This window comes from Crocuta crocuta, unplaced genomic scaffold (genome assembly GCF_008692635.1).
Source record: "Crocuta crocuta isolate KB4526 unplaced genomic scaffold, BGI_CrCroc_1.0 scaffold30, whole genome shotgun sequence".
In the NCBI taxonomy this organism is placed as follows: Eukaryota; Metazoa; Chordata; class Mammalia; order Carnivora; family Hyaenidae; genus Crocuta; species Crocuta crocuta.
Window position 1 is genome coordinate 4,845,131 of NW_027528345.1, and position 23,559 is coordinate 4,868,689.

General features: G+C 36.2%; 1 protein-coding gene across 1 annotated transcript in view; it reads right to left on the reverse strand.

The window, feature by feature from the left end:
- Positions 1–23,559, reverse strand: part of PUS7L (pseudouridine synthase 7 like) — a 32,187-nt gene that overhangs the window by 3,464 nt on the left and 5,164 nt on the right. The window contains exons 3-7 of the mRNA XM_077753232.1: positions 9,388–9,547; positions 7,101–7,293; positions 4,467–4,565; positions 2,397–2,478; positions 978–1,258 (exon numbers count right to left, since the gene is read on the reverse strand). Of these exons, the coding sequence (XP_077609358.1) occupies positions 978–1,258; positions 2,397–2,478; positions 4,467–4,565; positions 7,101–7,293; positions 9,388–9,547 (815 nt within the window). The remainder of the gene's footprint in view (positions 1–977; positions 1,259–2,396; positions 2,479–4,466; positions 4,566–7,100; positions 7,294–9,387; positions 9,548–23,559) is intronic.

Consider the following 23,559-nt stretch of genomic DNA (forward strand, 5'->3'; position numbering starts at 1 on the left):
ATTCAGGCTAGGGTCTTTTTAATTCTGCTACCTGTGTCCCTTAACTGTCTCCTCTCCAATCTGGGTCTTGATTTTCATTTCTATAAAATGGGAGTTATGAAAGAGAGTCTCTAAAATCCTTCTCTCATCTAAAATTCAATGATTTTATGATGTTACATGTGAAAGCACTACTCAAAATACTTTGATTAACTTTTATAACGTATTTGTGAGACTACCTTGAGATAAAGTTCTTTTTGCATTATATTATAAAATACATTTCTTTACTTGGTTTATGGAATTCAGGTCCATTATTTTAACTGTTCAAGCCCACAAAGATAAAAATACTTAGTTGGACAGAGAAGAAATGGAAGGAGCAACTTTTATAATATAAATAATAATGTATAAAAAAAAGCAAGTTGTAAAATTGCAATGATATAAAATCACTTTTATATAAAATACATCCAACATTATACACCCCATATACCATTATTATAAAAATTGTATTTTTTTAATATATTTTAAGTTCTGAGCTCCTAAGCCGTCTTTGCTTTTCTTCATGTTAGCTAACAGAATAAAAATACACTTTTCTATGGATATTTATGCAAAAGCATAGAAAAAGGTCTAGAAGGACATACATGAAAAAAACAGAGGTTGATGTCCTAGACATACAATAGGAGTGGTGGCAAGATGACAGCTTCATATGTTAATGTTTCCATTTTCACTTCTAGTGGCACTATTTTGTGCAATACTTCTGTAATTTTTTAACCTGTTCTTTAAAGGAAGGTTTACTATGTTTCTATCTTTCACTTAATACCACTATGTTTATTTTTCTGTTTACAGACGTGTTAAGCCTTAGTTAACAGCATAGAAGCAAAAGATAAGCAAATACAAGTGAAAAAATAAAATGTGTTTTTAGTGCTAAATTATTTCTAAAAAGGAGCTTAGGTAATGTTAGCATGGTAACTACTATTTGAAAACTGTGATGAAATGATACTTACTTTACTATTTGAGAAATGTTCATCGTCAACATCTTCACCCAAACAGACCAAATCGCCCTCGACTACTCGCGACCCATACGTTGCAAGTCTGTAGGATACTGCCTCGTTCCAAATTTTACTACTATATGCATGAATGTAGAATATGCGCATAGAATGAGGAAAAGAGAACCACGCTTGGATACAACCCTCCTCCGTCATGCCAAAGCGATGCAAGGACTCCAACAATGCTCTCTCTCGGACTTTGAATTCAGGCATCAATGAAAGAGTGCCTTTCGCATCCTCTGAAATGAAGAGAAAATCAGTGAGTCAACCACTTTCCTTCAAAGGCCAGTTAGACCTTTATTATGCCTCTAAATGAAAGGCAATGAACTATGCAGTCTTATCAACTTGAAAATGAAGATGATGCTTATTACTAACTATAAACCTAGCTATACCTGAAGAGTTTGTTTGTTTAATAAAGGTCATTAATCATATAGTCCATACTCCATTCACTTTCCCTGCTTAAAAAAAAAATAGCAAAAGCACATTCATAATACCTACTTCAGAATGGAGATGAACTAACTTGCAATTATTCAAAGGACTTCTTTAAAAACAGGCATGAAATAAACCTGTGAGCCTATACATTTTTAAAGAGCTATAATGAACATTTATATAGAATCTTTGGAATAAGAAAGGGTCGGATCCTTCAAGTATGCTAACAGGTCTTGCTAATGGGATGCTTTTTAAAATTAAATTGAAGGACTCTACTGTAAAGATGCTTATTCGGGTAGTAATCCTCATTTTAGTAATGTGCCAGGTGTTTCTTATGCACACTAAACTTTGAGAATCATTGCCATAAGGACATTATGTTTTCGGGACTCTAAATAGATACAAACACATACGTCGTTTTGAGAGTCAAAGTGAATGTAGATTGACTCTAGAACCCATACTCATAACCATTTTTCTTTAGTGCTTCTCATTAAGCATTCTGCATTATAAACCATCATATTGAGCTAAAGTGTCAAAATTGACAGGGCTAAATGGCAACGAAGTCAAAAACAATGCACAAAGTATTGGATATAACAAATAATACTTTTATGTAGTTTGCTTTTCAGTCTCCCCTAGCTGTAGTGTAGCTTCCATCAGCACCAGTTTAGAATCTGGAATTCTTATCTCCTCTGAGGGTATAGACCAAGAAAAACTAAGAAGCTATTTCTCCCCTTATTCCTACCCTCCCGCCCCCGCAAGAGTTAAAACAGACTCTTTAGTCTGTTTAGTTTGGCCCAAACTAAAGTGTCTTAGGCATGTAATAAAATTATTAAATATATATTACAATCTATTTCCTATCACGTTTATGTTGCAATGAATGCGCTCCTGCTGACATAAATTTATATTATTGATTTGCATGGCTATGTATGGGGTAAAGAAACTTTTAAATACCAGTTTGAAGAAAATATTTCTTTGCTCTATTTACAGGATCATCCAGATCTTCTGGTGTAAGAAACAATTTTACAGCCTCCACCTTTAAAAATCAAACAAGTAAACATAATTTAAATGAAAATGACAAATCACTTACTTTTTTTAAATGTTTATTTATTTTTGAGAGATAAAGCACAAGCAGTGAGGGGCAGAGAGAGAGGGGGAGAGAGAGAATCCTAAACAGGTTCCACGTTGTAGCACAGACCTGCAGGTCTCAAACTCATGAACTGTGAGATCATAATCAAAGCCAAAATCAAGAGTTAGATGCTTAACTGACTGAGCCACCCTGGTGCCTCCAAATCAGTTACTTTTTTAAAAAAAAAGATACAAATTATCTGGCATCATAATAGAATAGGCACTTAACCAATGATATATGATGCTGCAATTTTATCTTCAAGCTTTCAAAAATTAAACAGTGTTAAATTTGAAAATAAATCTTTAGAAAGCAACTTTACACACAGGTTTAAAATATTCTGGACTGGAAAAAGTGCTTCCCATCACTTACATATTCCACTTGTCATTCCTTACCTCCATTACTGAGTTACGACTGCCAAGTGTGAAGTAATGACATACAACTCAGACTCGACCTACATATACAACAAAAACAGAGGAGGCAACAAGCAAAGGAGAATGGTGTACCACTAATTTCATTCCAGTTTTCAAGTCTTGGAATGCTTGTGGTCTTTCAAAAATTGCCAAAATATTTTTTAATTGCCAACTTTAATATTTTCTTTTGAAAACTAAATAGATTAAAAGATGTTCCTTTTTTTTAATGGTATCTATGGGGTCATGTATTTTATTATGATTATTATACTGTCTCCAGCATGGTGATTCCTAAATATATGTTTTAGAGTAGAATCAACCTAAAATCCCAGTCTTATTTTACAGTATTCATTCATCCATTCAAATAAATATATGTTAAGAAGCTAAATTATTCAAGTAAATATTACTAAACATCTGTGATGTGCTAGGCACTATGCAGAGTACCAGGGATGGAGTGTTGAGCAAGAGAGACATAGTGTTTTGTTTAACTGGAAAAGATTAAATAAACATTAACAGTAAAATATAATAAAACCTAAATTGGGAAGTCCAAAAGGCTTTGAAGTCACAAGATCAGAAGAATTCATTTTTCTCAGGAGTGGGATGAGACTTAAATTGAGATGTAAAGAATGAAAAGGGTGGGGAGAAGATACTTTCAAGGAAAGAAAATATGGTACAGAGCAGAAGTGATGATGTCACTTCCAAGATTATGTTATAAAAGACACTGCGATTTATGTTGGGGTCTCTCTCTCTCTCTCTCTCTTTAGTGCTCCTGGACTCCTTTCTCTTGGGCAAGTCATGCCATGCGTAGCCCCAGGGTGAGAAACTAGTGCTTCCTGCCAAAAGCCAAGAGAGTGTGCCTGGAAGGAGGTCCTCTTTGCCCAGTCAAGTCTTCAAAGACTATAACCCTGGCTGACTGCACACCATGAGAGACCCTGATGCAAAAAACACCCAGCCAGGCTGCTCCCAGATGCCTGACCCTCAGAGGCAGTGAGATAACAAATGCTCATCTTTCTAGGCCACACAGTTCGGGAGTAGTTTGCTACACAGCAACAACTGACAGCTAATGCTCTAGCAAAGTCAAAGAAAAATGAGAAGCACAGACTATGAAGTTTAGAAGAGGGGAGAGCTTTTGTTTAAATGCTATGAGAAACGTGAATTTTATATCATTGGATGCCATATTTCTGGAATTGTAGGGTGTTAAGTTTCCTCTAAATCCTCCATTCACTTCATTAAGAATTTGGTGAGTGCTGATCAATTCTCTGTTAAGTCTTAAATGAGTATTAAACACAGGGACATCACATACAGTTTGCTTTACTATAATGTGATACTAAGAATATAGTAGCTGCTCATAAATGTTCATGTAGCATACGGTATACATATGTGTGTATAAATGCATTCATATGCCGGGTTAATAAGGCAAAGGGCTGCGTCACACAGTAAATACAACTGACAAGACAAATCAGAGCAGAATGTTTCTTTAATCCATACCATTTCACTCTTCAGCAAAGCCAATCCAACCTGGTCGGTGTGGACTTTCCTTCCCATCCCAAATCTTTGTGGTCCGTAATAATTTACAAACCCTTTATTCTACGAATACAAGAAAATCAATCATTAATAAAAGTATATTGTTATGGACTGCATGTCTATGTACCCCCCAAAACTTATATGTTGAAATTCCAACTTCCAGTGGGATGGTATTTGGGGTGGGGGTGCTGAGACACTGGTAGGTAATTAGAGCTCTCATGAATGGGATCAGGGCCCTTCTAGGAAAAGACCTTGGAGCTGGCTCACTCTCTTTCTGCCATGTAAGACTATAACAAGAAGACAGGTCTGGCACCCCGAACTCAGGCTTCCAGCATCTGACACGATACAAAATACATTTTTGTGATTTAAAAGTCACCGAGTCTATGGGTCTTTGTCATAGGCCCAAAGTGACTTCAACAAGTAAACAGAATTATTATGTCAGACTATCGAATCAAGTCTTTCTCTTCATATTTATTTTAATAAAAGAATACTATAACCAGCAATATACACCTGGGAACCAAATGGTCTGAGATACGCTATACAATTAAAGAAAAGAAAGAAGAAAAACAAACAACTGAAAGGTAGAAAATAAGGCCACCAAAAAAGCTTTAAAAAATATGTCAGCTCTCCATTCATATTACTGAAGGATTCTAGGATGAAGGACTTTCAGTGCTAAAATCAGTGAAGTTCTGGGAAAACGGGGATGAACGGGTTACTGGGTCCGATCTCTGCCTTAAAGCTCTTTCTGATTCTGAGATGCTCCTGCTGTCTGGAGATGCTGGGAATAATCAATACATTTACTTCAAACTCAGCAAGTCTTAGTTCCTTTATCTAGAGCAGTTCATTTTTTAATTATGTCAGTTTCTGAAGACCTGGGTCAAGACAATGACATGTCATCACTTCCCCAAGAACAGAAAATTGTAAATTACTCTGCAACCTTAGAGACAATAATAGTCAGTGGTTAAACATGCTCTCACAAAGAAAACACCAAGTCCAGATGGTTTCTTGAAAGATAAGAGTCTTCTACACTCACTTGATGAGAAGAGATCATATTTATTCATTCAACAATTATTATTTCAAATTTGGAAAAATAATATCAAATAATATCCTAAAATAACTATAAGAGTTTTAAATACCCCTTGAAATTACTTAGGGTTGGATATAAGAAAAGGTTCTTAGTGGTCAAAGTTATAACCCTCTAAAACAAAACTTCAAAGACTTCTTATTTTCAGCACTAAAGGAAAGTTGGCTAACACTAAAACCATTTCTAATGGGGATTTTACAACTAGCAGTTGTATATCCATAAGTCCTAAATGAAAGACAGGCAATTAATGCTATCAGAGTTCAGAGAAACTCTCCCCCTTTTTAGGGCTACCATTTTAATAACAGGTTTTTGGGACAGAGAAAAGAATTTTAGATACAGAAGAAAGGGAAAAAACAAGGAGTATGCAATCAAAGAGTTTCTATACACAGGTAAATGTGCTGAATTTAAAAAATTTTTATTGGAAGCCATTTTCCTGCCTATAATCATTGATTAAAAACCAGGTTGTTTGTTTGTTTTCTTTTGGAGAGGAATAAAATTGTGTAAAAAGGTCTTTGTGGTCAGGATCTTAGTATTTAGCTATAGAGTAAAATCAGCTAGGGAGTTTTTAAAAAAATATTAATAAACTAGGCTGCATTCCCAAATGTTCTTATTTAATTGGTTTGGGAGTACAGATTAACTATTGATATTGCCTACAAGCATCCCAGGTTGAGGATCACTGGTCTAGATCAGAACTTGTCAGTCTACTAACAGCCTACAAGTCAAATGTGGCCCTACACCTATTTTTTTAAATAAAGTTTTATTGAAACACAACCATGCTCATTCATTTATGTATGATTTACAGCTGCTTCCGCACAATGGCAGTAGAGTGGCTGCAAAAGAGACCCCATGCCTACAAAACCAGAAATATTTATTACCTGGCCTTCTATGGAGAAAGTTTGCTAACCCACAGTCTAGATGATCAGACTGAAGGTTATGGTATATTTAGATGCATGGCAAATGTCACTTATATATTTATGTTAAGTAGTTTTTTATACTGTAAGACACAATAAAATGTATGCGATTTACCATTTGTATGTATTGAAAAAAATTCATAATTAGACTAAAAAGAAAAAAGACTATATAATTCTAATAAGTAATGTAACTATTTACCAAAGATTTCTGGAAAAAAAATTACTGAACAAAATTTCCAAAAGAATTAATCCTTTTGCTAAAATACTACTGTATATGGCATGTGCTAAAAGAACATACAAATAACAACAAAAAACACCTCTGTTCTTATACAGATAACTCCTCCACATATACTCTGGATAATTCTCTATATATTATATTTTTAAAAATCACATTAAAGCTGTTTTTTAATACAAAAGTATATACTAACAAGAAAATTAAAAATAAGCCAAATGGCCCCAATTATCATTTTTTAAACAATTACATATACACATAAAGAAAGGTACAAAAGAAAAAGCTTTCCTTCTTGCCTCAGTATAAAGAGAAGGACTATAAACACTATTTTAAACTTTTTTAAACATTATTTTAAATCTGAGTTTTCTTACCTTAACATTTTCTATTGCCTCCAAAACTCTGTCTTTCAGGTTTGCAGAGTCATTTATTTGGTTTTTTAAATTTCTGATGATAATATCAAAGTGATTTCCTTTGAGCTGACCAAGTCTAAGGGAATCATCTACAGATCTAATATTAAACACATTCATTCTTTTCTTTTCAATTTCTTGTTCAATATTTTTCAACCTATAAACGATAAAGCATATAGCTTCAGTTAAATCTTACATTTAAAAATTAACATAAGGTTTAAATGAGTTGCCAGACAAACACGTATATCAGAACACAAAAACTAAAATTTTTTTGGAACTCAAAAGTTAATGTTATTTCAATAAATCTGCACTAAAAAACCATAATTATAGGATTATATTAACAGTTATTTTATGACCTGAAATATATACTCCTAATGTTATCCTGTGCAGGCCTTCTGACTTCTCCTTAGTTTAACTGATAAAATCTCTTAACTGTTCTAGTCTTCCTCTCAGACTTTGTTCCTTTCCTCCTCAGTCTCTCTTCCTCCAACATTACCAAGAAAAACCAGTAGCACCAGAGGATTTTACTAAAATTCTACTCTGAACACTTTTTTATTTAATATTTATTTATTTTTGAGAGAGAGAGAGAGAGATGCAAAGAGAGAGGTAAATACAAAATCTAAAGCAGGTTCCAGGCTCTGAACTATCAGCACACAGCCCAATATGGGGCTCAAACCAACAAACTGTGATGCACGTATAGGAGGATTAGGAGGAACTTGACGGAGGAACAAGGGGGAGAAGAAGGGAGGAAATGGTGGGGGAAAGGGAGAGAGGCAAACCATGAGAGACTCTTGAATGCTGACAAAAACTGAGGACTGATGGATGTGGGGGGGAGGAGGGATGGGCATGGAGGAGGGCACTTGTGGGGATGAGCACTGAGTGTTATGTGGAAACTAATTTGACAATAAACTATCTGTTAAAAAAAAAAAAAACAAAAAAAAAAACCCAACAAACTGTGAGATCATGACCTGAGCCGAAATGACCTGAGCTCAACCAAATAAGCCACCCAGGGGCCCATGCTCTGAACACTTTCTTACTCGAATTTTCAATTCTTTCCCCAAAGTCTAAAAGAATAGATTCCAATTATTAGCATACCTTTAAAGATTCTATAAGAAACCAATTTTTTCTTTACATCCATATTTACTGTCATCCTTATAGGAACTATCTGTTTTATTAGGGAGATAGATAACTTAGTCTCTTATAAAGTAATGTCATATTACCTCTCTGGAGTCACTTTTCTAACAACCATTGCTTGATAGGTGACAGCTTTCTTGTCTTTAAGGCCTGCATAACTGAAATCTGAAGGAAACACACTAAGTTTCATAGCTAAGAAATCCCATACCCATTAGCCAAATCAAAGTACTCTTTCCTCCTAGGAATTAATAAGATTGTTGTATTTAGTAGTTGGAAATCAGTTTCTAACATCTAAATACCTTTGAAAGCTAAAATCCTTCTCTCTTACTCTACTGTACTTTAAAAAAAAATTTTTTTTTAATGTTTATTTATTTTTGAGAGAGAGACACAGAGACAGAGCATGAATCAGGGAGGGACAGAGAGAGAGAGGGAAACCCAGAACTTGAAGCAGGCTCCAGGCAGCATTTGTAAGACACTGTCCTGAATATACATGCATATTCAAATATGGTACAGGATTTTTTTAAAAAATCTTTTAAGTAATCTCTATACCTAACATGAGGCTTGAACTCACAACCCTGAGATCAAGAGTCACAGGCTATACTGACTAAGCCAGCCAGGTGCCTCAAAATATAGTTTAGAAACAATTCAAATCATGTAAAATCTGTCACTTTTCAAAGTTCCAGCCTTAAAACCTACATTTTCAGTGTCAATGTAATGTTTATTTATTTTTGAGAGAGATAGAGCGTGAGCAGGGGAGGAAAAGAGAGAGAGAAAGACACAGAATCTGAAGCAGGCTCCAGGCTCTGAGCTGTCAGCACAGAGTCTGACATGGGGCTCGAACCCACAAACCAGGAGATCACGACCTGAGCCAAAGCTGGACACTTAACCAACTGAACCACCCAGGTGCCCCTTCAGTATAAATTTAAGACATAATGCTATTTAGATGATAACTCTATTATTAAGGCAGAATGTGCTGCTCAGTAAGCCTTCAATCAATTAATTACTATTGATAGTGAGGTTAATATGTTCCTAGTGTTCTTGTTTTTTAAATCTTACATTTATTTATTTGATGCAACAAGAAAGTAAAGTACTCTCTTATAAAGTAATGTCATATTACCTCTCTGGAGTCACTTTTCTAACAACCATTGCTTGATAGGTGACAGCTTTCTTGTCTTTAAGGCCTGCATAACTGAAATCTGAAGGAATCACACCAAGTTTCATAGCTAAGAAACCAACTGCTTCAAACATTTCCAGATTTTCTTTCCGTAGAGTAAAGGCTGAAACAAAGAAAAACCCAAGATTACACACATACACACACACAAAACCGCTATAATACATCAATTACAGTCTTAGTAGACAAACAGGTTAATATAATGAACCAAATTAGTCACTTAAGTATTTTTAAATCAAGGTACAAAATCAGTGTCTTAGATTACAGTTGTCATTTAAAAAACACTAACTGGCTCAGGAAAGGCTTACGGGGAAAATACATCTAAATTCCTTACTTTGGCACTCATGTCTGGCCCCAACCTCCCTTTTCAGTCTCTATATGTGCCACTTCCATTCATATGTCTTACACAACACAGAGAATATCTCATAATTCCTGGGTGGACTAGAGCCTTCCACAGCTTTGTACTTGTGCACATTTGAATCCCTCTGTTTAAATGTGTTCCTTCCACTTTACTTGCCATACTTGTATGCATTCCTCATGATCCAACAACAGCAGCAGTTCTCGCTCAAATTCTTTCCAGGTTCCCAACACTGAATGCTCCTGAGCAGGGATCGTGTTTGTTTTCTCAATCGTTAACACCCATAGCCTAACACACAGTAAATATGCAGATAATTGTCAAGTAAACCAATAAATAAACTCCACAAGGGGCTGATTACATAATCTGGCATGTCTCCACAAGTTGTCATTATTGCTATCATGACACTTGCCAGATAATTTATCTCTTTATGTTTGTCCACCCCATAAACTGGGAGTTCCAGGCCAGCAAACCAGTAGATAAAAGGTTGTTTGCCTTGTGGAAGGCAATGTCTGGTAGACATTTTAAGGTGAGATTACGGAGGTAGGGAGAAGGAAAAAGCCCAGTCCTAATCACCACCAAAGAAGTTCCCCTATGTAACCCACCAGAATTGATAGTAACAAAATACTGCAACCCAGAATTCACCATATTTACATATAAGATACATCAAACTACTGCCCTCTGCCCTCAAGTCACGAAAAGGAAATGCAGGGGGTTTTGCAGAATAATTTACATTTTGTTCAGCTGTTGTAATTGTCATCAGCAGCTACATTCACAATTGTCTCTGTGAATAGTAAGTGCTCTAGAAAAGATGAACATTAAACATAAACATGATTCAAGAAGTAGAGGATGTGAAATCTATCTATCTATGAATGAATACATAAAACAGCTAAACAAGAACTTATAACATCCACACTTTAGAATATCATGCAGTTGTTTCAAAGAATGGGAAGGACCTACATGTTATTTATATCTCCTTATGAATATCTCTAAAAACGAAAACAGCAGGCTTCAAAAATACGCATAGTGCATATAACATGTAATTTTTAAAATCTACAATGCAATGTTGTATATTTTCAATGTTTTAATTTTTTTAAGAAAAATATTTTTGCTTGCATGTTTAAGAATTATTAAAATAGGGGCACCTGGATGCGGGGCTCGGTTAAGCAGGGCTCAGGTCATGATCTTGTGGTTCATGAGTTCAAGTCCTGCATCGGGCTCTGTGCTGACAGCTCGGAGCCTGAAGCCTGCTTCAGATTCTGTGTCTCCCTCTCTCTCTGCCCCTGCCTTGCTCACACTCTGTCTCTTTGTCTCTCAAAAATAAATAAATGTTAAAAATACTTTTTAAAATTTGTATGGAACCACAAAAGACCCCGAATAGCCAAAGTAATACTGAAAAATAAAACCAAAACGGGAGGTATCACCATCCCNACTTTTTAAAAAAGGAATTGTTAAAGTATAAACAAACAGCTATAATTTCTGAAGAATATTCAAGCACTATCTATTACTTTCTAGGTATTTTTTACCACTGGGGCCATTTTTTGTACGATCATAGAGCTTCCTAGATTTCTCCAAATTTTCTATTACAGAAGTGATAAGTTAAATTTACTATGACTTCTGTTATTCCTAAACAACTGATAAAAGAAAGAATCATACAAGTTAATTCTGTGTGCTAAGTCACAATCTGTTCTTTACACTTTCAGGTTATCTTAACTAAATGGATTCGAATATAAATGTCTTACCCCAAGACAGCTGTTTATATTACTTGTTTGAAATAAAATGAAAAGACCATATTTAAAATGTAGAGAAATTATAACCTCAAAATATCTCATCTTTTGTCATGACAGGATTTAATTTTAAAGCTTAAATAAAATTATTTCAGAAGATGTGCTAGGCTAAGGATATAATTGTCAATAAAGTAAAAATGATCCATTCCTTGGAAGCATTTGGTCTTAGGAGGCTAAAAAGAATTTGAGGAAGAATTACCATGGCTCTGAACATTTAAAGAATGAATAGAAGTATGGTCAAAGTAATAAGAAAGGAGCCAAAGCAATAAGAAAGATCAAAATATCAAATATTTCAATATTTGTAAGATTTATGGGACCCTATTATTTTATAGAGTCTATAATGTTCTCCCTTTCCCAACTATATACCTGTGTGAAGCTAAGTTTTGTTCTTTTGATTTAATCAAAACAAGAAATCCCAACAGACTGAATGCAAGAACAGATATGAGAATCCAGCTGACTTCTATTAAATCGGGTATTAGAAAGATTTGCAGAACTGTAAAACAATGCTTCTTGTCACTAATTTATAGTTGAAAATATGTTTTTTCGGGGCGCCTGGGTGGCTTAGTCGGTTAAGTGTCCGACTTTCGCTTAGGTCATGATCTCGCGGTTCGTGGGTTCGAGCCCCGCGTCGGGCTCTGTGCTGACTGCCGGCTCAGAGCCTGGAGCCTGTTTCAGTCTGTGACTCCCTCTCTCTCTGACCCTCCCCTGCTCATGCTGTCTCTCTCTCTCTCTCCTAGAAATAAATAAAACATTAAAAAAAATTAAAAAAAAAGAAAATGTTTTTTCATTAAAAATTATTATCATGTTAATAGTGAAAGATTATTTTAAACAACTTCTTATATTAATTTTTTTTAACTTAAGTATAACTGACACACAACATTACTTCAGTTTCAAGCATGCAACATGGTGGTCCAACAATTTCTCTATTTTAATAGGTTAGATATCAATAGGTAATAACCACACAAACAAAAGTTGCTTGGGGTCTCCAATAACTTATGAGAACTGCCCTCTTCAGCTGTCATAGGACCAAAATGTCTGAGTCAATTAGGAACAATGTGAAAAAATACAGATAGTCCCTCAAGTATATCAAATCTGTGGAACTAGACAGAAGTCACTAAAATATCTTTTTAAATATATTTTTTAATGTTTACTTATTTTTAAGAGGGAGACAGAGAGAGACAGAGACAGAATGTGAATGGGGAGGGGCAAAGAGAGAGGGGGACACAGAATCCAAAGCAGGCTCCAGGCTCTGAGCTGTCAGCACAGAGCCCAACACAGGGCTCAAACTCACAAACCATAAGATCATGACCTGAGCTGAAGTCAAGACACTTAACCAACTGAGACACTCAGGAGCCCCAAGTCACTAAAATATCTTAGGAGTAAAAGAAATGCAAAATTCAGTCAAGTGTTGTAGCAGCTCGGCTAGGTGTTACAAGCTTTACAAAGTAGACTAGGACACTGTACTCCAAAGAAGGCCAAGAAACAAATCCTTAAAAGTTCTGAAGTTCATGTGTTTGATAACCAGGGTTTAAGTTGTCAAATCTACCCCTGACAACCCAGGCATGTCACTCGCTAGTTGTTAAGCAAACTCAGCCATGTAAAAAAGAACCTCCAAATTGACTGAAATTATATCGTCTGTTGCTGATTAGTCTTAGAGAATAAACACTGTTTTTTTTCATTTGTAAGGATTTAGAATCTAGAATAGAATATTTAAGAGAATCAAACCCATAAATTTAGCATTTGTGTAAATGAATCTGTGTCTTTACATACTTGGAATGTTTAAGAGAATGAGACTTACATAATTACAATTACAAATGTCTAATTGATTTAAATGTGTCTTTTTACACTGAAATCTCATTAAGTTAGTAAATAATAAGGAAACAACACAGGAAAACTTGAAGGTTACCAAATTTGTAAGTTTAATTTATAACATTTTCTTAATTACTTGGAAAAAGTGAAGTGTTTAAAAAGAAATCCAGGGGTGCCAGCGTGGCTCAGTTGGTTAAGCATCCAACTTCGGCTCAGGTCATGATCTCAAAGCTTGTGGGTTCAAGCCCCGCATCAGGCTCTGTGCTGACAGCCAGCTCAGAGACTGGAGCCTGCTTCCAATTCTGTGTCTCCCTCTCTCTCTGACCCTCCTCTGCTCATGCTGCCTCTTTCTCTCTCTCTCAGAAATAAATAAAACATTAAAAAAAAAAAAAGAAATCCAGCTATGCTAAATTTTAAAATTCACTTTTAGAGGGGCACCTGGGTGGCTCAGTCTAAGCATCCAACTTTGGCCCAGATCATGATCTCTTGGTTTGTGAGTTTGAACCACGTGTCAGGCTCTGTACTGACAGCTCAGAGCCTGGAGCCTGCTTCTGATTCCGTCTCTCCCTCTCTCTGTCCCTTCTCCACTTGCACTCCCTCTCCCTCTCCCTCTTTCATTCTCTCTCTCTCTCTCCCTCCCACCCTCTATCTCTCTCTGTCTCTCTCAAATAATAAAGATTTAAAAAATTAAAATTAAATTAAAATAAAATAAAATTCACTTTTAGAAAATTCTACTTCTAGCCTTGTTGGAATAACTGGTACTAGATTTGACCTCCCACTGTAAACAGATAGAAAGCTAGACAAAACATAAGAAACACCTTTTAGACACTGGCAAACAGGCAGCATAGAACTATGATCCAAAAAGAAAAGGAAAATAAAGTGAGTCCTGCAATACTGTTTTGTTTGTTTGTTTGTTTGTGGCATAGAGATATTTACTTGGCCATAGCACAGGGAGTATGAATCCAGATAGAACACAGTGGTTATACTGAATTAAAAGGGTAGAGGTTAGAGTTCAGGAAAGCTGAGTGGGTTGGAATTCACAGGGCAGAGTTCTAGATAAGAGGAAGCTATGTGAGCACAAAGAGTTCCAGAAATCTGCATAGGTGATCCCTTCAGGTGTTTGCTTTTTAGTAATCTGCACATGGCTAGGATTAATTGCTATACACTATTTATCTAATGTTGCATAACAGGTCACTTCAAACCTCAGTGACTTACAAAGGTTCATTTATTTCTCACAGTACCTGTGGGTCAGGGATTCAAGAGCAGCTTGGTTTGGTGGTTTGAGGTGCGGCTCTCTCAAGAGGCTGCAGTTAGATGTGGCAGGGAATACAGTTATTCAAAAGCCTGACAGGAGCTGAAGGATGCATTTCCAAGGGGACTTGCTTACATGGCTGGCAGGTTGGTACTGGCTGTTGGCTAGAGGCCTCAGCTCTCCACTGAGCCGCCTGAGTACCTTCACAGTATATAGCCGGCTTACCCAACAGTGAGCAATTCAAGAAAGATAGGCAAAAAGTATAATGCTTTTTATGACCTAGACTTAGAAGTCATATACCATCACTTGTGTCATATTCTACTGCCACAAAAGCCACTCTGTGTGAGTACCAGGAGAAGAGCATTGAGAATCTTGGGGTTGAGAACTACGATCCACCTTTTGGCTCTAATGCTTTCAGTCCCACCACACAAACCCCCAATTCAAAATATACTCATTCTTTCCCAAGGCCTCCAAAATTCATACCATTAAAACAGCTCAAATTCTAGCATTTTTTCATCTAAATCAAGTCCAGCTATAGATAAGGTTTCTTGAGTACATATCAAATTAGAATCCTCAAATACAATTTCTCTTAATATGAAGGCTATGAAGGACTGTGACATGAAGAGACTGATCTGCTTTTCTCACACCTCGCAATGTTCAAACGCACACAGGGCAAGCTATACACTCTTTATTTAAACTGGGGGAGGACTAGAAATACCTACAAGTTACTCTTACATAGCAGTTCTGAATCCAGCCAGATACATGTTTGTAGTTCCTTTATTAGCATTCAATCCTCCCAGTATCTGGGAATAACTACTATAGCTCTAGAGTCCACTTTTGGGTGTTAACTTTGCCCGCCAAGGGAAACTCCCTCTTCCGTAAAAGTAATCTATTTATAATGCAGTTTTCTCAGCCCAATTCCTGCCGTGGAAGGTTTGGCAGTATAGGGGCACCTGGGTGGCTCAGTCGGGTAAGCATCCAACTTCGGCTCAGGTCACGATCTTGTGGTCGATGAGTTTAAGCCCCAAGTCAGGCTCTGTGCTGATAGCTCAAAGCCTAGAGTCTGCTTCATATTCTGTGTCTCCCTCTCTGTCTGCCCCTCCCCGGCTTGCTCCCTCGCTCGCTCTCAAAAATAGACATATAAACCAACCAACCAACCAACAAATAAATAAAACAAGTTTGGCAGTACAAAGGCCTCTGTTTATTTTGTACTGTCTTTGACCCTTTCAAAAACTATGTGGTTTCACTCTATTAGACAAAGATACACTCAAATTTTGTTAAGACCAGATGTTTTCTACTTAGGGCTTCTACTGAAGCTACTGAGGGAAAATGTCCCCTAAATCCCTAGGGGAATTACTGTCTAACACAGGGGATCCCTGAGTCATACCCTTCAAGTCCCCCAAAGAGTCTTTTGCCTATCATGCAAAAATTTTAAAAAAGGATTTCACAGTTCACACCCTAGATTTCCTTGTTAGAACCTGTCCTGTCCTTGCCATGGTTTTCTCTTTGTCTGGAAACCATTTCTTAATTTAAACATCACGTGCCATCTGAAGAAGCTGGGAATTTTTTTTTTTAAAGAAAACAATGATTTTGAACCCGTGAGTTCTGGCTCCTTTAGGTCTAGGAGTTTTTCCTTAAGAATTCTACTACAAGCAACAGGAAAGAAGTCTTCAACATTTTGCCTACAAATCTATTTAGTTACAGCGCTCCTCTTTAGAACATTTCTACTTTCCATTTTACTGCATGCAACAACCTTGCCAAATTTTCTGTCACTACATAACAAGTATTCCTTTCTTCCAGGTTCTATTCCTTTAAACTGTCCGTGATAGCTTCCCTGAGGTAACTTCAAAAATCTGCCTGCCAACAAATCCAAAGACATTGCTACCACAAGTTTTAGGCTTTTGTTTTAGAAGCAACTCATTTTTGGTACCAAAATACGTTATTTAATGCTGCACAATAAATCACCCCAAATTTTAGTGACATAAAACAACAATAAGTATTTACTATCTGTTATGGACTGAAAATCTGCATCACCACCACCACCCCCAATCTTCAAATTCCTCTGTCAAAGTACTCTTTCCAATGTGGCTGAATTTGGAGATGGGACCTCTAAGGAAGCAATTAACATTAAACTGTCCTAAGGGTGGGGTCCTCATTCAATAGGATTAGTGTCCTTATAAGAAGGGACACCAGAGAGCTCCCTTCTCTCTTAATTTCTCTCTCCATGTGTGCACAAAGATGTCATGTGGACACATAGTAAAAAGATGGCTGTCTACAACCCAAGAGGACAACCTTTACTAAACATCAACCCTGCTGGCACCTTGATCTTGGATCCTCATCTCCAGAAAGATGAGAAAATAAATTACTACTGTTCAAGCCTCTCTCTTTCTGACAGAGAGAGAGAGACAGCATGAGCAGGGGAGGGTCAGAGAGACAGGGAGACACAGAATGTGAAGCAGGCTCCAGGCTCTGAACTGTCAGCACAGAGCCCAGCATGGGGCTCAGACCCACGAACTGTGAGATCATGACCTGAGCCGAAGTCGGACACTTAACCGACTGAGCCACCCAGGTGCACCTATGGTATTTTGTTATGGCAGCCTGAGAAGACTATTTCAGCAGGTACTATTCCAGCAGTTTCTGGGGGGCAGGAATTCAGAAGTTGGACTGTTCTGTTTTGAGGGATACTGTGAAATTACAGTCAAATTAGCTGAAGCTAGAGGCTATATCCAAAGTGGCTCACTCACATCAGTGGCTAAGTAGATGCTGGCTATTGATGCAAAACCTCAGTTTCTCCCTATAGGGCTTCTTGAGTGCTTTCGAAGTACGCTGGCTTGGTTCTGTCCGAGGAAGTAATATGAAATGCCTTTTATGATCTAGCCTCAGAAGTCACTCACTGTTGCTGCCATTATCTATTACCTAGATAAGATGGCCCTGATTCAATGTGGGTGGGAATTATAAAAGATCATGAATACCAGTACTTAAGGATCACTGGGGGCTATCTGAATGCTGACAGGCTAAACAACGAAATATTAGGCATTTGTAATCTAGTCAATTTGTAATCTCTTTGTCAGAGATTATACAAAGCTGGAGACCAGCCAAAAGGGAGAGAGAGGAGATATCTAACTAAACAGCAAGGGCATACAGTAGAAACCATAGAAGGATCATGCTATAATAGAACTATATGACAGCTCTAGAGAAAAGTCTACTCTAGACCTCCCTTAGTAAAACTCAAAATGAAGCCTCAAATACATCTGCAAATTACTTCCTACCTATTAAAGCAAAATTCAACACTCTTTAAAAGAAGACAACATAATCCAGATAGTCAACAAAGTAACACTCACTAAGTTTGACCTTCAAAGAATATTACTACACGTGCAAAGAAGCAGGAAAATATGACCCACAACCCAACTAAAAGACATTCACTAGAAACTCATACAGCAATAACAGCAACAGAATTACCAGACATTTTTTTAAAGACCTATTAAAAATAGGCTCAAAGATTGTATGAAAATATGACTGTAATAAGTTGAAGACCCAAGAAAGAACTAAATGAAACCACTAGAGCTGGAAAATGCAATTCTTAAAATAAAAATTAAATTGAATGTTTAAATCTTTCATATATTTTCTTCTGCAAAAAGTATTCTAGGAAAATGGTTACGATGCTATCTCAAAAAATTAAATACAGAATTACTATATGACCCAGAATTCCACTTGTGGGTACATACCCAAAAGAACTAAGAATAGGGACTTGAACAGATACTTTTACGGCCATGTACACAGCAGCATTATTCATAACAGACAAAGATAGAAATAACCCATGTCCATTGGCAGATGAATGGATAAATAATATGTGATATATATACATACAATATCATTCAGTCTTTAAAAGAAGGAAATTCTTTTTTTTTTTTTTTAAATTTTTTTTTAATGTTTTATTTATTTCTAGGAGAGAGAGAAAGACAGTGTGAGCAGGGGAGGGTCAGAGAGGGAGTCACAGACTGAAACAGGCTCCAGGCTCTGAGCTGGCAGTCAGCACAGAGCCCGACGCGGGGCTCGAACCCACGAACCGCGAGATCATGACCTGAGCGAAAGTCGGACGCTTAACCGACTAAGCCACCCGGGCATCCCTAAAAGAAGGAAATTCTAACACATGTACAACATAGATGAATCTTGAAGATCTTCAGTTAAGTGATATGTACCAATCACAACTTGGCAAATATTTTATGATTCCACTTACCTGAGATACCTAGAGTAGTCAAATTCATAGAGACAGAAACCAGGATGGTGGTTGCCAGTGGCTGGGGGAGAGGAGAATGGCCAGTTACTGTTTAATGGGTATACAGTTTCAATTTGGAAAGATAAAAGAGTTCTGGAGATAAATGATGGAAATGGTTGTATAACAATGTGAATATACTCAATGCCACTGAACTCTATACTTAAGAGTGGTTAAAATGGGGGGGGGGGGGGGGCACCTGGGTGGCTCAGTTAGGCATCTGACCTTGGCTCAGGTTATGATCTCACTGCTTGTGAGTTCAAGCCCTGCGTCAAGCTCTGTGCTAACAGCTCAGAGCCTGGAGCCTGCTTCAGATTCTATCTTCACCTCTCTCAGCTCCTCCCCTGCTCATGCTCTGTCTCTCTCAAATATAAAAAATAAAACATTAAAAAAAGTTTTTTAAAGAGTGGTTAAAATGGTAAATTTTGTTATGTGTATTTTATAACTAAAAAGATTTTTAAGTGTTCTACTTTTTAGATAAGCTTATTTATTAAGAATTTTTTTAATATATGAGCTGTTTTTGTTCTCAAAAAAGGTTGGCCTTTGAAAAATCTGGGACAGGCATACTTTACCTTTGTCCTTTTCTTTGTTCTTGGACTTGTGGATATCCTAGTATCTTTATACTATTCTCTGGAATAGTACCATCAATTCTCCCCCTTAACATATCCCTCTAAGTACTCACAGTTTTTGTAAAACTAATTTAAACTAATACATAAAAATTTTCCAAAATTTTTTAGTTCATTAATTCAAAGTAATACTATTAGAATTTCAAATAGTATAAAATCTATAACTGCTTAAATCACTTATCTGTAATTCTCCCTTCCACAAGTAAAAGTAATTTTGTTTTTTCCTTCAAAACAGATTTATCTGTTACCATTTATTGCATGCCTCACGTGTCAAGTCCCATACCAGCAACTTTCTCATGGATAAGGCAAGCCATACAACCAGAAATTTCCAGGAGAGAAGACACCAACATTTGGATAACTATTGTATATTAAACATTTTCATTATTTCATTTAATTATTAGAATGTGATTGTGAATTAGGTTTTACTATTACCTCATTTTTAAAGTACAACCAAAAGTTGTTGTTAAGTAACTTGTTAAGTAATTTGCCCATGTTGTTAAGTAACTTGCTCATGATATTATTCTTTCCATTTTTATATTTGTGGAAATTAAATCTTAAAGATATTTAAAAGTTCATGCATCTTTTTTGAACTGAAGTCATAATACAAAATTCTTTTAGGGCCCTACATTCAAGGCCCAATCTCTTCATTGATACCACACAATCCCTATATGTTACAATCCTGTTTCTGTGCCACCTGCAATCTGTGCATGTACTGCTTTCATTTAAAAAGCTTTGCTGTACAAGGCCAGTATCTCTGATGAAAGAGATGCAAAAATCCTCAGCAATATAGTAACAAACCAAATCCAACAATACATTTTAAAAAAATCATTCACCACAATCAAGTGGGATTTATTCCTGGGTTGCAAGGGATGTTCAATATTTGCAAACCAATCCATGTGATACATCACATCAATAAGAGAAAGAATAAGAACCATATGATCATTTCAATATACACAGAAAAAGCATGTGACAAAGTACAACATCCATTCATGATAAATACCCTCAACTACATAGGTTTAGAGGGAACATACCTCAGCATAATAAAGGCCATATATGAAAAACCCACAGTGGACATCATCCTTAATGGGGAAAAACCGAGAGCCCTTCCCCTAAGATCAGGAACAAGACAAGGATTCACATGCTCCTCACTTTTATTTAACATAATACTACAAGTCCTAGCCACAGCAATTACACAACAAAAAGAAATAAAAGGGATCCAAATTGGTAAGGAAGAGGTTACATGTTCACTGTTTGCAGATAACATGATACTACATATAGAATACCTAAAGATTATACCAAAAAACTGCAAGAACTAATAAACGGATTCACTAAAGTCACAGCATACAAAATAAATGTACAGAAATATGTGGCATTCCTATATACCAATAATGAAGCAGGGGAAAGAAAAATTAAGAAAATAATCTCATTTATAATTTCACCTAAAAGAATAATATATGCTTAGGAATAAACCTAACCAAAGAGGTGAAAGATCTATACTTTGAAAACTATAAAACACTGATGACAGAAATTAAAGACAATACAAAAAAACAGAAAAACACTCCATGCTCATGGACTGGAAGAACAAACATTGTTAAAATCTATACTACCCAAAGCAATCTATACATTTAATAGAATCTCCATCAAAATATCCAGTATTTTTTACAGAACTAACCCTAAAATTGGTATGGAACCAAAAAAGACACCAAATAACTAAAGCAATCTTGAAAAAGAAAAGCAAAACTGGAGGCATCACAGTTTGGGACTTTAAGTTATATTACAAATCTATAGTGATCAAAACAGTATGGTACTGGCATAAAAACAGACACATAGATTAATTGAAGAGAATAGAAAACACAGAAATGAACCCTCAATAATATGGTCAATTAATCTTTGACAGAGCAGGAAAGACTATTCAATGGGAAAAACAAATGATGTTGGGAAAACTGGACAGCTACCTACAAGAGAATGAAACTGGGCTTTGTTTCATACTTTGTTACACCAAACACAAAAATAAATTCAAAATGGATTAAATGTATTGGGATTACATCAAAATAAAAAGCTTCTGCAGAGCAAAGGAAACAATCAATAAAATGAAAAGGCAGCCTACAGAATAGGAAAAGATGTTTGCAAATTACATATCCAATAAAGGGTTAGTATCCAAAATATATAAAGAACTGATATAACAGAAAACCCAAAAAACAGATAATCCAATTAAAAAATGGGGAGGAGACATGAACCGGCATTTCTCCAAAAGAGATATACAGGGTCAACAGACATGAAAATATGTGCATCATCACCTATCATCAAGGAAATGCAAATCAAAACTACTATGAGCTATTACTTCACACCTCTCAGAATGGCTAAAATCAACAACATAACAAAAGGTGTTGGTATGAATGTGGATGTTGGTACAGCCACTGTGGAAAACAGTACGAAGTTTCCTCAAAGAGTTAAAAATAGAACTACCCTACGACCCAGCAATTTCACTACTGGGTATTTACCCAAAGAGTACAAAAACACTAGTTCAAGGGGATACATGCACCCATAGGTTGCATGTACTCATGCAGCATTATTTACAATAGGCAAGACAAGCAGGCTACCTAATTGTCCACTGATGGATTGATGAATGGATAAAGAGGAGGATACACTTCTGTATACACCATATACAATGGAATATTAGCCATAAAAAAGAATGAAATCTTGCCATTTGCAACAACATAGATGGTGCTAGACTAATGCTAAGTGGAAAAAAGTCTGTTAGAGAAAGACAAATACCATATGATTTTATTTATATGTGGAATTTAAGAAACAAAACAAAAAAAATGAGCAAAGTGGAAAAAAGAGAGACAAACCAAGAAACGGACTCTTAACTACAGAGAACAAACTGATGGTTTTCAGAGGGGAGGTGTATGTGGGGATGGGTGAAATAGGTGATAGGGATTAAGGAGTATCATGATGAGCACTGAGTGATTAAAATAAACACTTTAAACAAATAAATAATAAATAATGTGTTTAACCCCCCCCCCCCAAAAAAGCTTTACTGTATAAATCTATAAAACATGACCACCTGAAATACTTCCCATCCTTCATGTAAGATACAAGCCAATTAAACCTGGTCAACCAAACTTTAAGAACAAGGTTTCATTAGGGGTGCCCTGGGTACCTCCGTCAGTTAAGCATCTTACCCTTGATTTCTGCTCAGGTCATGATCTCAGTTCAATTCATGAGAACCAGCTCCATGTTGAACTCGGTGCTGACAGTGAGAAGCCTGCTTGGGATTCTCTTTCTCCCTCTCTTTTTTGCCCCTCCCCCACTCATGTGAGCATGACCCCATAAACATGCACACTCTCTCTCTCAAAATAAATGAATAAACTTAAACATATTTCATCAGTTCCATCCAATCCTAGGAATTGAATATACCCGCTAAAACAGTGATTTTCAAAATGTGTTACCTAGACCAGTAGAAAAAGCATCACCTGGGAATTTGTAAAAAGCCTTGCCCCAAAACCTCTAAATCAGAAATTCTGAGAACAGAGCTCAGAAATTTGTTTAACAAGCCCTTTTTGAGATTTTAATGCATGTTAAAGTTTGGGAACCACCTCTCTAAATAAGTGACTGAGCCAGGAAGGAACTCCTTGTAAGTTTTCAGGCTCTCTACCTTGGGTAGTGAGGTTTGAATGTTTTATTTATTTTTTAAATTTATTTATTGTTTAATTTACATGAAGTTCAATTGTTTTAGATAACAAGATATTCTCTTCACTTTGGGAAAACAAAGCATAGCAGATGTATTCTACTTATCTCTGAATGCTTAATTTTAATTTAAAATTTTTAAAGATGAAATCAAGATTTATCTCCAATATAACATTAACACACTAACTGCTTCAACTTTATACATTTGTGCCTATGTGAACCATAAGATCTATGCTAACCATACTTTCATCAGTAAGGCTAACTCTTAAAATTAGTGTAATTTGAAAGGCTTTACCTTCCACTAAAAACCAGACCCAAATATTTTT